Genomic DNA, 14629 nt, shown 5'->3' with positions numbered 1-14629 from the left:
GTTACGAACACCCCACGTGCAGGACTTAGTTGTAATAAACAGCGCTAGCGGTGCTCCTTTACAGTGGGCAGGGAGTGCAGTGGAGACCCAGTTAACTAGGCGCACGCGCAAACGTGTTTACCGTCTAGAAACGGGTGACAAATGGGTCACTAATTACCTCGTTAGTCACGGACTACAAATTTACCTCGACTGCTGCTGACGTCATTTTCGTTTTGTCCTTGCTATGTCTATTCTGTTATCCGCAGAGGCACACTGGCATCGAGTGAGACCACAGTGCATATCAGAGATCTATTGACCGTAGCTCGAAATAATTACTTCAGCTTTTTGGTTGCGGTAACCCACACAAAAAAAAAAACTTTAACGTGCACGTTGCTCATGCAGAAAAAGATGAGCATCTGCCGTCGTCGCACCAACAGTCCGTAAATACCTTGATGACGCGGAAGAGTCTACAGCAGTGCAGGGCGCGCACGCTAAACTATTTTTTATGGTATACCAAGCTACTCCAATGTCAACAAACTCATTGGTTCCTATTTTTTAAACATCGATTAGCGGTCTAGGTTGATGGAAATCGTGACTCGAGGGATCGCCGATGCAGACGACACCATAGAGTTAGGTTTAAGCAAAACCGTGTGGTACACAGCTGAGAGTGAATTAGGTTACTTAAGCGTATTAGGAAAAAAAACGATATCATCCACCAGTGAGATTCAACAAGAATATTTTTATTTATTTGCGTTCGTTAACCTGCTAATGATCTATGAACTGTCCTCCTAGGTGGCTCGGAATAAACTGTATTATCAATGTCTGATATTTAAGTTTTCATTTCACAGACATCTTCAGAAGCTTGTATTGCCTTCAACGAAAGCCAATGAGAACTTATGCTTCATATCTAGATAATTTATTCATGTGCCTCATCTTATACTATATTTCAAATGACTTTTCGATGAGGCTTCGTCCCAGTATTACAATAGGAGAAGAAAGACAACTCAGCAGACAAATAATATTATAAATTAATAAATAAATATAATATTTAACGTTCCCGTGGATAGCAGTGATGTCTGCGTGCTGGCGCGTGCATACCTCAAACCATAGCAAAAAAAGAAGAAACAAACAAATTGTAAATACAAAGAACAATTATCAAATAAAGAGTGTACATATAAAAACGCAAAGCAAACACAAAATAAATACAATGAGAGAGCCAGTTGAACAATGTGCAGAACTTCATAGAAAGTCCGAAAGCTCGGAAAACTAAGAATGACATTGATCTATGAAAAAATATCGAAATCATGGAAAATAATCGTTATAGAGTTGGTATTTTGTGGACTTGGTATTTCTTGTACACCACATGCCCTTTCGCTCAACGTGGGCTGCCACCACGACTAATCTGGTGAATACATCTGTATGCTTAAACAAAATTGTTGCCTCTTTGAGCAGAGGCTTACACGTGGTGCATGAGCCAGCCTTCGATCGCGCTTTCTCTGCCGGAAATAATTTATCTAGGAAGGAAAAAAGGGAGAAGGAAGGCAGGGAGGTTAACCAGTTTAGCCTAACCGGTTTGTTACCCTACACATGGGAGCCGGATGGGGGGGGGCTGAAAGATGGGAGGGGAGAGAGAGAGAGCACATAACACAGCAAACACATCGTCAGTTACAGTCCGTCACTCTTGCCTGGTACGCGACATCACTGTCACAGCCGCTTGTCCAAGCCCGTATTTTTCATAAACCGAAGTAGTCCCTTCGTCGCCTTCAGCTGCTATCTCTTCTGTCGGCGATATGTGAAAATGGTTGAAACTGACAATGGTCTATTGTCCAGGTGCGCTAGAATGGACGCCATGGACTGTCTCTGAACATTATCATGAGGACAGTCGCACAGAATGTGTTCCAGCGTCTCCTCGCAAAGACAGGCATTGCAGAGAGCGTTGTCGGCCATTCCAATGCGAAACGAGTAGGATAGATAGCTCGATACGGTAACAGATGCCCTGTTTCTACGTGGCCTGGCCATGCGTTCTTCGATTGACCATGTGATCGCCTGTGTCGCTTATATTTCATATGTGTGTTTCAGTAAACATAGTTGTGAATCAGCGCTTGTCCTGTGTCCTTTTTCTCCGTCGTCGCTTTGTTCGCGCAGCTACCATTTTGAATGTACACCAACTAGCCAAACTTTTCGCGTTAACACGTCACTCGCCTTGGTAGGAGCGGTGCACTGATGGTGGCACGACTGGTCTCGGTCGTCCGGGTCGTAAATTTCTGGGAGGCTGCGCGCAGAGTTAGCTGCCATGGCCGTGGTTTATTTAGGCTGGCTAGCCATTGTGCCGCGGGATTTTTTAAGCGGCAGCGGCTAGAACCGCCGCCCATGCCGAGTGCGCTAGCGTGTTCTGTTCTCGCGCTAACTGCACACGGGCCCTCTCCTTGTTCGCCTGCGTTGGAGGCTATAGTCGTGCCGCTACAAAGCCAAGGAAAGCACAGGGTAAATAATTACATTTGGACTAAATATTTTCTATTACAATTTTATCCACAGCTAGTTACCCCTATGCTTTTATAGGCTTCATTGCCCATTTGCTATATACGGTCGTGATTAACAGAAATCAAGCCCCCAATGTTTCCCTCCTTCTGGTATATTGGTTCGTATACTTCTGCGTGACCGCCGTGTGTAATATTGCTTTATCGCAACTGCTTTTAATGCTGCTATGAGGCGTGGAGTCAAACCCCGGTCGGTGGCAGGGTTTTAGACTCTGCCACGTAAGGGTGGGCGCAGAAATTGTGTACCATCCTCCAGAGAATTCAGGGCAGGCAAGTAACTGTCTTGTCAGGTTTTGCTGCCAGGCGAAATCGTTAAAAATTTATGGAACACAAATAATTGAAAGGCTTTCGAAAAGGGTGTGCTTTTTCGAGCGAAAACAAACGTAATCGATTTTTAGCTTTTGTACAGCCTGTACCTCGTCGGCCGAAATAATTACACTGAAAGCTTGCACCGCTGACGCAAAAAGTAGACTTAGAAGGAACGATATTTTCTTCGCCTTCCGCAATAGTCCTTCAGAAGCATTGAGGCAATCAGAGAAAACCGTTACAGGTTTCTCTTCGGAGAAGATTGGTAACTCGCTTGCCCTGCGTAATCTGGACCACGGTGGCCGAATAAGGTGCTTTAACCAGAAGAAAACTCACCTAATAGCAGCATTTTTGGCAAGTTTACGGACAGAGAGGCTATTTTAGCCGCTTCCAAAAAAGTTGAAGGTAAGGAGCTTTTTGGTCCGCGAATGTTTTTCACGTTCACTTCGTCTAGCTCACAGCAAGCTCGCTGCATTTACCAAATCACATAATTTACAGTTTGCACTATGCTTTGACATGCTCTGTCTTGAAGAATGTTACTGTGTTTCAGACTCTATTTCTGAATCTGTGGTGCAACGAATAAGGCATTCACTAAACGGAGCAGGGTTCTTTTCCTTCCTTGTGGAAGGGGAAGGCCACCCGTTGTCATGGCATGCAGCATGTTCTGATGATGCAAAATTTACCAGTGCTGTAGTTTCCTTCGTTAGACATATATCTTGTTTCGTTCGGTAACTCTTGGATACGCTTCACGTCCCATTCAATTCTTACGCCTCACTGACTTGTATCTCGTTTTCTTGCATTTCTTCTCATGGTGTTTGTGTCAATTGTGCTACTTGCTTTTTTTACTATATCTACTTCATTTATGAAGTGGCTTTTTCGCGTCAGTTTATAATGTAGCTCCCCTTCCAACACTTATGCTAGTGTGGACGAAATATATATAACACTAATAAATGTGAACACTAGGCTATTCACTATGTAACGCTGAGAAACTTCGCCGATAGCATGGAAAGTTTGCTGCTTAATATGTTTGTACCTTGTCTTTGACTAACGAAAAGCAGTAAGGCCATAAGGACAGTTGTGTTCGCAGGCCTGAAAGAAATCCTTGTTTTCCTTGAGTTTATGAGAACAGCGTCCTCACCGGTGCATGGAGACTTCGCTAGTCTTGTAAACAGCGCATTATTAAAGCTCGGCGGCCACGAGCACGACTTTTCCGGGCGTCTTTCCTACTCGTAAACGACGCATCACCGGTCGCCGGAGACACAAGCATTGTGTTAAGAATTCATCACTGCCGTCTAGCTCTCTGGACACTCATTTTTTTCTCTCAGTGCGAGGAACCAACAGAGTGAGGCCACAGTACCATTTTGCTCTGTTTTCGGGGTGAGCTGCAGGTTTCGCGCAAATATTTCTGCGACAACACTTGCAAGCCCAAATTTGGGTTTGTTATCGCCGTTTCTTCCGCGTAGTCGACGTCTGGAGTGTTTACCCAGGCCGCGGCTCCCTCTTCTCTCTGGCCGTTGATCACGCTGACAACGTGGGCTGCTGTGTTCCTGTGCTTCGCCGCGCCGGTCTATCTGACTTCTCCACGTCTTGATCCTTCGTAGGCTTTGCGTAGAGTCTGTTCTCTCGCTTGCCTCCTTTCTGTGCTGTGTTCCGGATGCATGTTTCTCGGGACGGTGGCCACCATGATCTTCTCTCTCGGGGATAGAAAGAACCGCTGTTTTCTGGATTCATATTCGACTGCTTAGCGGAGTCTTCTTAACGTGTCCTTGCCCATGCTGACGGAACTGAGTGTTGTTGCCTCAAAACATGTCTCGTACTTTGTTTCTGTTGTTGCGATCGTCGCTGTCGTCGTTGTTGTTTACAGCGTGACTACAGCTCGTGTGGTAGAAAACTGCTCAATTGCTGCGATGATAAACTACACCTTGCATCACACTTTCATCCGTACTCCGGTTTACCGTAGGAAAGAAGCCGACGACCTGTCCCTTCGCAAAAAATGCAAAAAAAAACTTAATATATGAATAATTCACTCGTTGCCTTTGATGTGTGGCAAAGAATCCCAGGGTGTAAAAAATAAACAGCTACTACGCTGTTTCAGAACGTCAAAAGCCACAATTTAATTTATTCAATCATGATTTTCACTCCACTGTTAACAAAAATCGATGAAGCCTGTGCGTTTGTGGTTCACACTCCTTAGAATGCCTCGTTTTTAACTGCACCACGTTTCCGCTGTCAGTGGTTAGCTCTTACGGCGACAGCGTGCCGGTATTGTTGTAGTGCTTGCGCGTTTGCCCTTTGCTTTCGATCGATTTGGCGGCCCCTTAAGAAAGGACTATCGCGCAGGTTTCGACGCCAGCACTTACTGACGTAAGCGTAGAAACGGGATCCGCGAAAGAAATAAAAATCTATTCTTTTCGATAACAGAAAGCGAGCACGAGGAAAAAAAAGAAAGAAAACACTGAATCCGAAACTGGCCTGGCGGAAATCGCGCTTTAGTTATTTATGTAGTGCAGCTTTTTTCGTCGTTTTTCTTTCTTTTTTTTTTCTTTTCGAGCGACGTGGCCTACTGCACCGATGGCCACTCGCTTTCTGCGGCGGCGAGTGTTACAAAAAAACTTTCCTCTCCGGCCCACCAATCGACAAATTTCCGGCCGACTTTGTGTTGTGACACCTTCGCATTGAAGTGCGTGGGGTCAGACCCCCCCCCCCCCCTTCTTTTTTTTCTTTGGTCGTACGCCACCCTTGCTGTCCCGCCTGCTTTTGTTGTGGCGCGCACTGGTGTGCAAGGTTCGATAGAATTTCGTTTCCCTCGGTTAGTTGGCATTGTTCGATCTCGCTCGCTAATGTCCGCACCGCGAGCATCTGAATGTCTCTACATCTGCGCGTTGGAACACGCCTCGCCGTTTTGTACATGACTGTAGCGACAAAGTGCCCTGTTCTATCGGTAGCTTTGTTTGAACCTCGACCCGGCACAATGCTGCTGCCGAGGGGACGCCATTGTGCCGTGGTTGAGCACCACTCGAGAGAAAATTTGGTTCATTTTGCTTCTTTACAAGGTTAATGGAATACAATGAGATGTCGTTTACGCGGTTTAAATATTTGACTTGATAACACTGGTCTTCGTGTCGCTCGCCATCAACGTTTGACGCAGTTGTATTGTTGTATGGTATAGTTATGCAAGTAGGGAGTGTAATTATGGCCCACTCGTATGCAAAAGAGGGATCCGTGTGCTTTCGCGGATGCTCTTATTTACTTATGGGAATGGTACGTGCTAAAATATGTGTTTGCGTCTTATTGCGAGTCCTTGTGCTCTCTTATGTGGCTTTCAGAACTTCGTACGTGTTGCGGAACTTCGTACGAATAGAACTTCGTACGTGTTCCTGCTGCTTGACTGTATTCAATGTTCTTCGGCGCTTTTAGGATTTCCTTTCATCCGCCACGCCAAGGGCGTAAAGCAGCCGGCGCCACCGAAACATGCCAAGATCTTCTATAATATTGTACGCCACCCTATTGTACCATTATAGTGGCGGCCAACCACTATAGTGGCACAATGCAAGTCCCGAAACTAACTGTTTGTGGTTATATTGCGCTTAGTGTTAGACAGACAAACGATAGGGATAGCACGTGGACGTACGTCCGCATGCTATCCCTATCGTTCGTGTGTGTAATACTAAGAGCAATATATTTGTGAACATCCACCAGCTAGCCCCGTTGGTTGCCTTACTGACTGTTTATTGGGTGACCATGTGTCCTGCAAAACAATTACTGCAGCACACCCGTGGGTCGTGGAAGTGTGGTCTTCAAGTCAAGCTGCAAGAAACTTTGGTTAAGTGGTTTTCGATAGGTCTGCCTTATATTGATGGGCGCTGCTGCCATATTACCGAGGCTTGTGTGAGCAGGAACCGAACTTTGAAGACGGGGTGGTTGAGAACCAAAACACATCCCGAACCCCGAGGCACCGCAACGAATGTTGAGAAGCGCCCGTAAAACAACGTATCGACAGCAGCAGGTGCTGCGACAAGCCCTGCGATATTCTTTGGCGCATCGCAAGGGCAGACGTCGCTGCGACACTATGAGCCAAACACGTGAAGTGCGCCGTGCAGACAAGGCTTGCACTTTTCTTATTAAGTTTCGAAATAAATGTGCAGCGCTAGTTGCAGGCACTGTACTTGAACTCTATCGATGGACAGTGCACTGCACTCGGACTGCACCGCAACGAAACTAGTGCTGAAAGTGCTGTCAAATGGAAGACACCTCATTTTTAGTCGTTCTTGGGTGCACGCTCAGAGAAAAAACTCCTTAAGCTAGGAGTAAGGCGATGAATTGAACTAGTTGGTGTTCTTTTATTCTAAACTGCATATAAACTTTTCTTCGGCAATAAAAGAATTGGCAGTTTGTGCTCGCTCATCCACTAAACTGCGTCTGTTAGTGTCATTTACCGCTGTTGGTGTGACCCAGAACAGTGTAAAGGCGAATTTTCGAGCTAAAGCTCTGCCTGCGATCACACGCCAGCCAATTATTATATTTGACGTATCATTAGAGAACAGCGAACGCGACCGGCCAATAATAGCAAGCAAGATATTTTGAAAAAAGCTTCGAGAATTCAGCCCCGGATTTACATAGAGAATTGCGCCCCCGTGATGTCCGGCACAAACGCAGTTTTGAGTCGTCCAGAGTACTGATATTACTGCAACCAGTTACGATCTTTGACATTTCATTAGATAATAGCGAACGCGACTGGCCAATGGCAAGCGATACTTTCCGACAAGAAGCTTTGAGAATACGGTGCGGAATTCGCATAGAGATTTCGGCCTCGGAGACGTCCGGCAGAAACGCAGTTTTGAGACGTCCGGATTTTACTGCAAGATCTGCGCTCGTATTCAAAAGCTCCTTCGCTAAAACTATTTGTTAAGCGGAACCTTAGAGCCAGTTATAATGGTGCACGTGGGTGAAGGCGGTCGACTTAAGCTATTCAGCCGAAGTCGGCGATTCAGCTACTACCATATCGGATAAAAGATCAGCCGCGACCACACCAGCTCATCTAATACTTTAAGAAAAGTTTTCAGCGGCTTCCCATCGAACGTAAGTAAAAGTCTGTCGAAAGTTACACCTACACGCCAAAAATCCATACGACGACCATTTTGCCGATGTCGCACGTGCCTGCCATAAACGCAGCCTGCACAGATACGACTGAGTAAGCGGTTTAAAGCTCCTCTTTCGCTCAATATTGAACGGGCGTTGAATCGTGTTTACAACGGTGTTATCTTCGTGTTCGAAGTGCGGACTTCACTGCATGAGTTGCGCATTAATAATTCACTAGGCTGCAGGGGAAGCCGCCGTAAACACGTAAATGGAATTAATCACCTGTGGAAAGCCTTTGTTTCTTGCTCTTGCGCAGCTGTTTCGCCAGGAGGGTAAAAACGGTAAGTTAGAAATCTGCGTATATAATGCACTCCCGCAGTCAGTTATAAAACTTCTAGTTTGGGTATTCCTATTTCTGCTTCATGGGTCATTCCCCAGTAATGACTTCCTGTGCACCGATCGATTCGCCTGCACAAAACATTAGTCCTTTAGACGCATTGATTTTGGGACAGCCTCTTTCAACTTATGCTGGAGGCGTCTGTTGCAGTCACTTTTGCGTCAGGGTCCCTTTGTTATGACCCGCTCGCGAACATTCATTAAACAACGCACAAACGAGATAATGGATGGACTGTTGCAAAACTTTAACGAAGGTCCTGAGGTACCCGACTCAGCGCACTGCGGGCCGCTCCCACGTTGGGACAGTCAGGCCATGCCCGACCGCCGCTTTGTGGGCCCTCTGGACCACCCATGGTTGCGCCCCGGCATCGGGGCTCTTCATAGCGGAGAGCCACTTGTCCTCATTGATTTGTTCTGTGCCTCGTAACGAGGGTAAACGCCAGAGTATGTGGTCTAGGCTAGCGAAGTCAGAGCAGTGCTTGCAAGAACTAGTGGCTTAAGTGTCGGGATAAAGCTTGTGGAATAAAGCCGGGCGGGGATACAAGCCTGTTCGGAACAATCTGAGGGTCAATGCCTGCGCTCTATTTAACATCTTGTGAGGAAGGGGAAAGTCGCTCCTGTCGACACAAAAGCAAGTTATATATTTAAAGTAGAAATCCCAGCCCAAGCACTCCGTACAGATGGTTAAATAGAGAAGCTTAAACGTGAGGCCCCGGTCTTTATCGCTATCTTGATCCCGAACATCGCGAACATCAGCGCGATCTGCTATGAAGGCGCTGCTGCGATACTTGAAAGACACGGGACTTTCTGACAAATTGTGACAGAACACTGTGTGGCGCAGGACTGTACGGTGACACTGCGTAAGACTAGGAATGCCTTTGCGGGTTGCGTGACAGTGCCCACAGAAATAGTTCGTGTGTACGTGCGTGTGTGTGCTTAGGTTTTTTTTTCCTTTTTTTATCCTTCTTTCTTTCTCACCTATTGCATCCCCTTTCCCTTCCCCCAGAACAGGGTAGCCAACCGGAGATAATCTCTGGTTAACCTCCCTGTCTTTCCTTTGCCTTTCTCTCTCTCTCTCTTTTGATCCCGATGGTCCATTTTAAACGACGGTTTGGTAGGCTGCGGGATGCAGTGCTTGTACCCGGGCTGCAGCACCGGAACGGCGTGGACAAACTCGTTCCAGGTTGTGCTCCCGGCGTTGCTGATGGAAAGCTGCCTGCTCCTCAGGAGTACGTATGACACGTGGCCTATCCATTTGAGAGTTGGAGCGAAACTTCTGCGCGCGCGCTCGGCTGCGACGAAGAGCAACGACGTCACTACTGGCGCGGCCCAATCGCGTGTCTCCCCGTTGTTGTTGTTTTTTTTTCGCGCGTATGCATGTGGTTGCGCCGGAGGAGTTTTCAGAGTACAAGAGACAGACGGAGGGACGGGGAATCGGCTATCCATAAACAGCTTCACTGTAAAATTTATACGTGCCATGTCACGTGACATATATATATTTAGGATGAAACAAAGAGAGAGATACAGATAAAACTGAAGTAAATTCAAGGATGTTTGTAGCGGCAACATCTTGGAAAGCTGGTGTACATCCATACTTGCAAAAATGAAAGGACCAGATGGACCAGTGCGCAAGGGAAATTGCGTCAGCGTTATCTATTGTAAATAAGGACCTCAAATTCATCAGCACGTCGTCTGCTGCTCTTAGTGGGAAAGAATGGTGGTCCTTAAAAGAGACCATCCTCCATTAGATTTTATGGCGCCTCGAGCAAATGTTACGGTATATTCATGTGATCTTTTTTGTTTGATTGTTTGTGTTCCATTTTGATGCACGTGGGTTCTTTCTTATTATACTTACATGGTTCTGCTGCGCATGCTATGCTTCGTATTTTTCTTGATACTCAGTACTATCTGTTAACTTGCCTTGCTGTTGTCGTCCTTGTCCTTGCAAGAGTTGTTTATTTTATTTTATTTTATTTTTATTTTCTTATGGTGGTATTACTGGCCCACCTTTAAATCTTATTCGTAGCTACTTGTCTAACAGGCCTCAAGTAGTGTATCTTAATGGCCAATTCTCTTCTACTAAAGTAATTAACTGTGGCGTTCCCCAAGGCTCTATACTAGGCCCATTGTATGAGTGGGCAGGAAAGAGCGACTACCATGCGCACGCTTGACAATTCGTTCTGCTTCCTTGCTGTACAGATTCCCGTTCTTCTTGGCACGTGGCTATCTGCACCAGCCCGGGGATATGCCGACACCGCTGCAACATCACCGTGCTCTGTGGCAACAAATTGGACCAAAGATCTTAACGCTCTGGCCAACGTTATACTGCGACCAACGACACCTTGCGGCCCCGGCACATCAACGGCGTCAACCGAACTTATAAAAGCCTGCAGTCCCAACGACTTCTTCAGTGGGCAGGAAAGAGCGACTACCATGCGCACGCTTGACAATCCGTTCTGCTTCCTTGCTGTACAGATTCCCGTTCTTCTTGGCACGTGGCTATCTGCACCAGCCCGGGGATATGCCGACACCGCTGCAACATCACCGTGCTCTGTGGCAACAAATTGGACCAAAGATCTTAACGCTCTGGCCAACGTTATACTGCGACCAACGACACCTTGCGGCCCCGGCACATCAACGGCGTCAACCGAACTTATAAAAGCCTGCAGTCCCAACGACTTCTTCAGTGGGCAGGAAAGAGCGACTACCATGCGCACGCTTGACAATCCGTTCTGCTTCCTTGCTGTACAGATTCCCGTTCTTCTTGGCACGTGGCTATCTGCACCAGCCCGGGGATATGCCGACACCGCTGCAACATCACCGTGCTCTGTGGCAACAAATTGGACCAAAGATCTTAACGCTCTGGCCAACGTTATACTGCGACCAACGACACCTTGCGGCCCCGGCACATCAACGGCGTCAACCGAACTTATAAAAGCCTGCAGTCCCAACGACTTCTTCAGTGGGCAGGAAAGAGCGACTACCATGCGCACGCTTGACAATCCGTTCTGCTTCCTTGCTGTACAGATTCCCGTTCTTCTTGGCACGTGGCTATCTGCACCAGCCCGGGGATATGCCGACACCGCTGCAACATCACCGTGCTCTGTGGCAACAAATTGGACCAAAGATCTTAACGCTCTGGCCAACGTTATACTGCGACCAACGACACCTTGCGGCCCCGGCACATTAACGGCGTCAACCGAACTTATAAAAGCCTGCAGTCCCAACGACTTCTTCAGTGGGCAGGAAAGAGCGACTACCATGCGCACGCTTGACAATCCGTTCTGCTTCCTTGCTGTACAGGTTGGTGACTGCCCTTCCTTGCACGCTAAACGTACCAGCAATATTTGTACGCTGCTCTTCCCCTGCCCACAAGTGTTAGTTTCTACAGTATGTGATTGTATTCATGTTGTTAAACTTTTGATGTTAGCAGGCGACATTGAGTCAAACCCGGGACCAACTGATACTAATCCAAATGCCGATGTGCTAGCTGCTATCACTGCCCTGTCTGAAAAATCGGATGCCCGTCACATTGAGTTGATGGATACTTTAACACAGCTTAAGGCGAACCAAGTTGAGCTAGAGCAGAAAGTATGCGACCTTACTAACAGGCTTGCGGCTGTCGAATCCCAGGTACTGTCGCTGGACAGTGAACGTGTTCCTGCGCTCAACGATGCCATATCCGAAGCAGTTCGTGCGGAGTCAGGTGCAATGAATTCACGGCTAGACGATCTCGAGGATCGCTCCCGTCGAGATAACCTGATTTTTTTCGGTATCCCGGACACTAGCTCTGAAACATGGGCAGAATCTGAAGAACACGTTCGAAAAATTCTTTCAGAAAAACTGGATCTATCTTTTCCCGACGAAAGTATTCATCGTGCTCATAGACTGGGCTCGTACGTCTCGGAGAAATGTCGACCCATTATAGTTAAATTCGGTTCTCCCAAATTAAGAGACAAGATTATATCGCAGCGTACGAAGTTCAAAAATTCCAAAGTATCATTCAGTGAAGACTTCTCTCGCGCCACACGCCAGTCGCGCAAAAAGTTGGCTGATTTCGGTAAGGCTTCGGGAGAGAAGTATCTCTTGCGATTGAACCGATTGTTCATCAAGAAAAAGTGCTACGTCTATTGTTCATCCACCGACCGTGTTTGTGAAGTAGATATTGCCGAAAATCGTTCCAGTGAGAACAGAGGCACATCTGTTTCGGCTTCCACGAATACTGTCGGGAGTACCTCGTTCGCCGCTAGTAGTTCATCGCTGTAGCTATCTGCTCGCCCGGTGGCTAAACCAATTTCCTTCCTTTTTACCAATGTGCGCAGTGTGCGTAATAAACGTGATGACCTGTCTTCAGCCATTGACTCGTGTTCAGCTGACGTTGTTATCTTAACTGAAACTTGGCTCTCGAGTGATATTGCAGACCATGAAATCTTTCAATGTGAAAAAGCTTTCACACTTTTTCGCTGTGATCGTGTCTCGCGTACTGGTGGCGGAGTGTTGATCGCCGTACGTGACGGCTTGAGTTGTTGTGTTATAGATATTGCTACTCGTTTGGAAATCGTGTGTACGCGAGTCACTCTCGGATATCGTGATTTTATTTTTTGTGTGTGCTATCGCCCACCCAGTTCGCCCTTAACATTTCATTCAGATCTACATGATGTATTAAATGAGTTAATTGTCCGGTTCCCCTCATGTCCACTCTTCCTTCTTGGTGATTTCAATTTTCCAGCAATTAACTGGCATGAATCTCCTCCCTCATCTGACTGCTCATCTGAGTGCTCTCTCTTCATCAACCTCTGTATGGATTTTAATTTTAAGCAACTTGTCCTTCAGCCTACACGATCTACTGACCAATCTGCTAACATTCTTGACCTCCTTCTCACTACTACACCGCGGCTTGTTTCATGTTTAAGATATTTACCTGGTTTGAGTGATCATTGCCTCATTTATTTTGAATTGCGCATATCTGTTCCCGCTACCAAAACCCCAAAAGTTATCCGAGACTATAAAAATGCTGACTTTGAATCTATAAACAGCGAACTAATGGATTTTGTCACTGACTTCATTCCAAGTGTCCACACGCGCAACATTGATGAAAATTGGACCTTATTCAAAGATAAAGTCAATTTTTTAATTAATGAATTCATCCCTCAGAAACGCATTATATCTAACTCTCATGCCCCGTGGTTTAACGCGCGTCTGCGGCGCCTACTGAACAAGAAAAAAAGGCTATTCCGGCGGGCCAAAGCAACTCAAACGGCCGAACGCTGGCACGCTTACGCCACCGCTGAGACGGATTATAAACAAACTTCGTATGAAGTAAAGCAAAATTTCTACCAGCACACGCTCCCGCTCCTTCTTAGAGATAATCCGAGGAAATTTTGGAATGTGGTCAGCGGGAATAAGCCGAATACAATAGATCTTTGCGATAATCACAACACTCCAATACACCAGACCGATTGCTGCAAAGTGTTGAATGATTTTTTTGCCTCGTGTTTTTCTTCTGCCTTGCCGAATGTTGTCCCTCATCCTTGTACACGTGACTTTTTACCCATGGATCCAATACTCATTGATTCGGTTGGTTTGACATGTTTAATTGAAAAACAGAAGATTTCATCTTGTTCAGGCGTCGACGGCATTACAACGAAGTTCTTGAAAAGTACATCTACGTGCTCATCATTGATTCTTTGTGCAATCTTTGAACAGTCATTACAGAGTTGTACCATCCCTCCTGATTGGAAGGTGGGGAAGGTGGTTCCATTGCACAAATCAGGTAGTAAAGCTTCAATACTAAACTATCGGCCTATTTCATTAACCAGCGTTCCCTGTAAACTTCTTGAGCACATTATCTATTCTCATCTTATTACCTTCCTTGAATCTAACAACTTCTTCAATTCATGTCAACATGGCTTCCGAAAATTTTTTTCGTGTGAGACACAGCTCCTGTCTTTCACTAATGATTTGTTTCGCGCTATGGATGCTAACGTTATTGTGGATTGCATTTTTTTAGACTTTTCTAAGGCGTTCGACACTGTTTCTCATGATCTATTATTAATTAAACTCGGTGCTCTTAATATTAACGATCAGGTATTAGGCTGGATTAAATGTTTTCTTTCCAACCGTCGTCAATATGTCTCAGTTAATGATTATGACTCGCCTCTTGTTTCCGTGACTTCTGGGGTGCCTCAAGGTTCTGTGTTAGGTCCTCTACTGTTTTTAATTTACATTAATGACCTTCCTGATAACGTTATCTCCCATATTAACCTTTTCGCAGATGACTGTGTGCTTTATCGTTCAATTACTAATCCCTCTGATGAAGCATGTTTGCAATC

The 14629-nt window shown here is 46.2% G+C and overlaps 1 protein-coding gene across 1 annotated transcript; it reads left to right on the top strand.

The window, feature by feature from the left end:
- Positions 1-10482: 10482 nt before the first annotated feature.
- Positions 10483-14283, top strand: LOC135911898 (uncharacterized). The gene has a single exon (XM_065444250.2). It carries the CDS (start codon positions 10731-10733, stop codon positions 12561-12563), a length of 1833 nt encoding a protein of 610 aa, XP_065300322.1. The 5' UTR covers positions 10483-10730; the 3' UTR covers positions 12564-14283.
- The last annotated feature ends 346 nt before the right edge of the window (positions 14284-14629 follow it).

The sequence above is a fragment of the Dermacentor albipictus genome, chromosome 10, assembly GCF_038994185.2.
Source record: "Dermacentor albipictus isolate Rhodes 1998 colony chromosome 10, USDA_Dalb.pri_finalv2, whole genome shotgun sequence".
Taxonomy (NCBI): domain Eukaryota; kingdom Metazoa; phylum Arthropoda; class Arachnida; order Ixodida; family Ixodidae; genus Dermacentor; species Dermacentor albipictus.
The sequence above is the reverse complement of the archived record's forward strand: the minus strand, read 5'-3'. Positions and strand labels throughout refer to the sequence as shown.

Coding starts and splice junctions, on each gene's coding strand:
- LOC135911898 (XM_065444250.2), top strand. CDS start 10,731: ATGCGCACGCTTGACAATCCGTTCTGCTTCCTTGCTGTACAGATTCCC.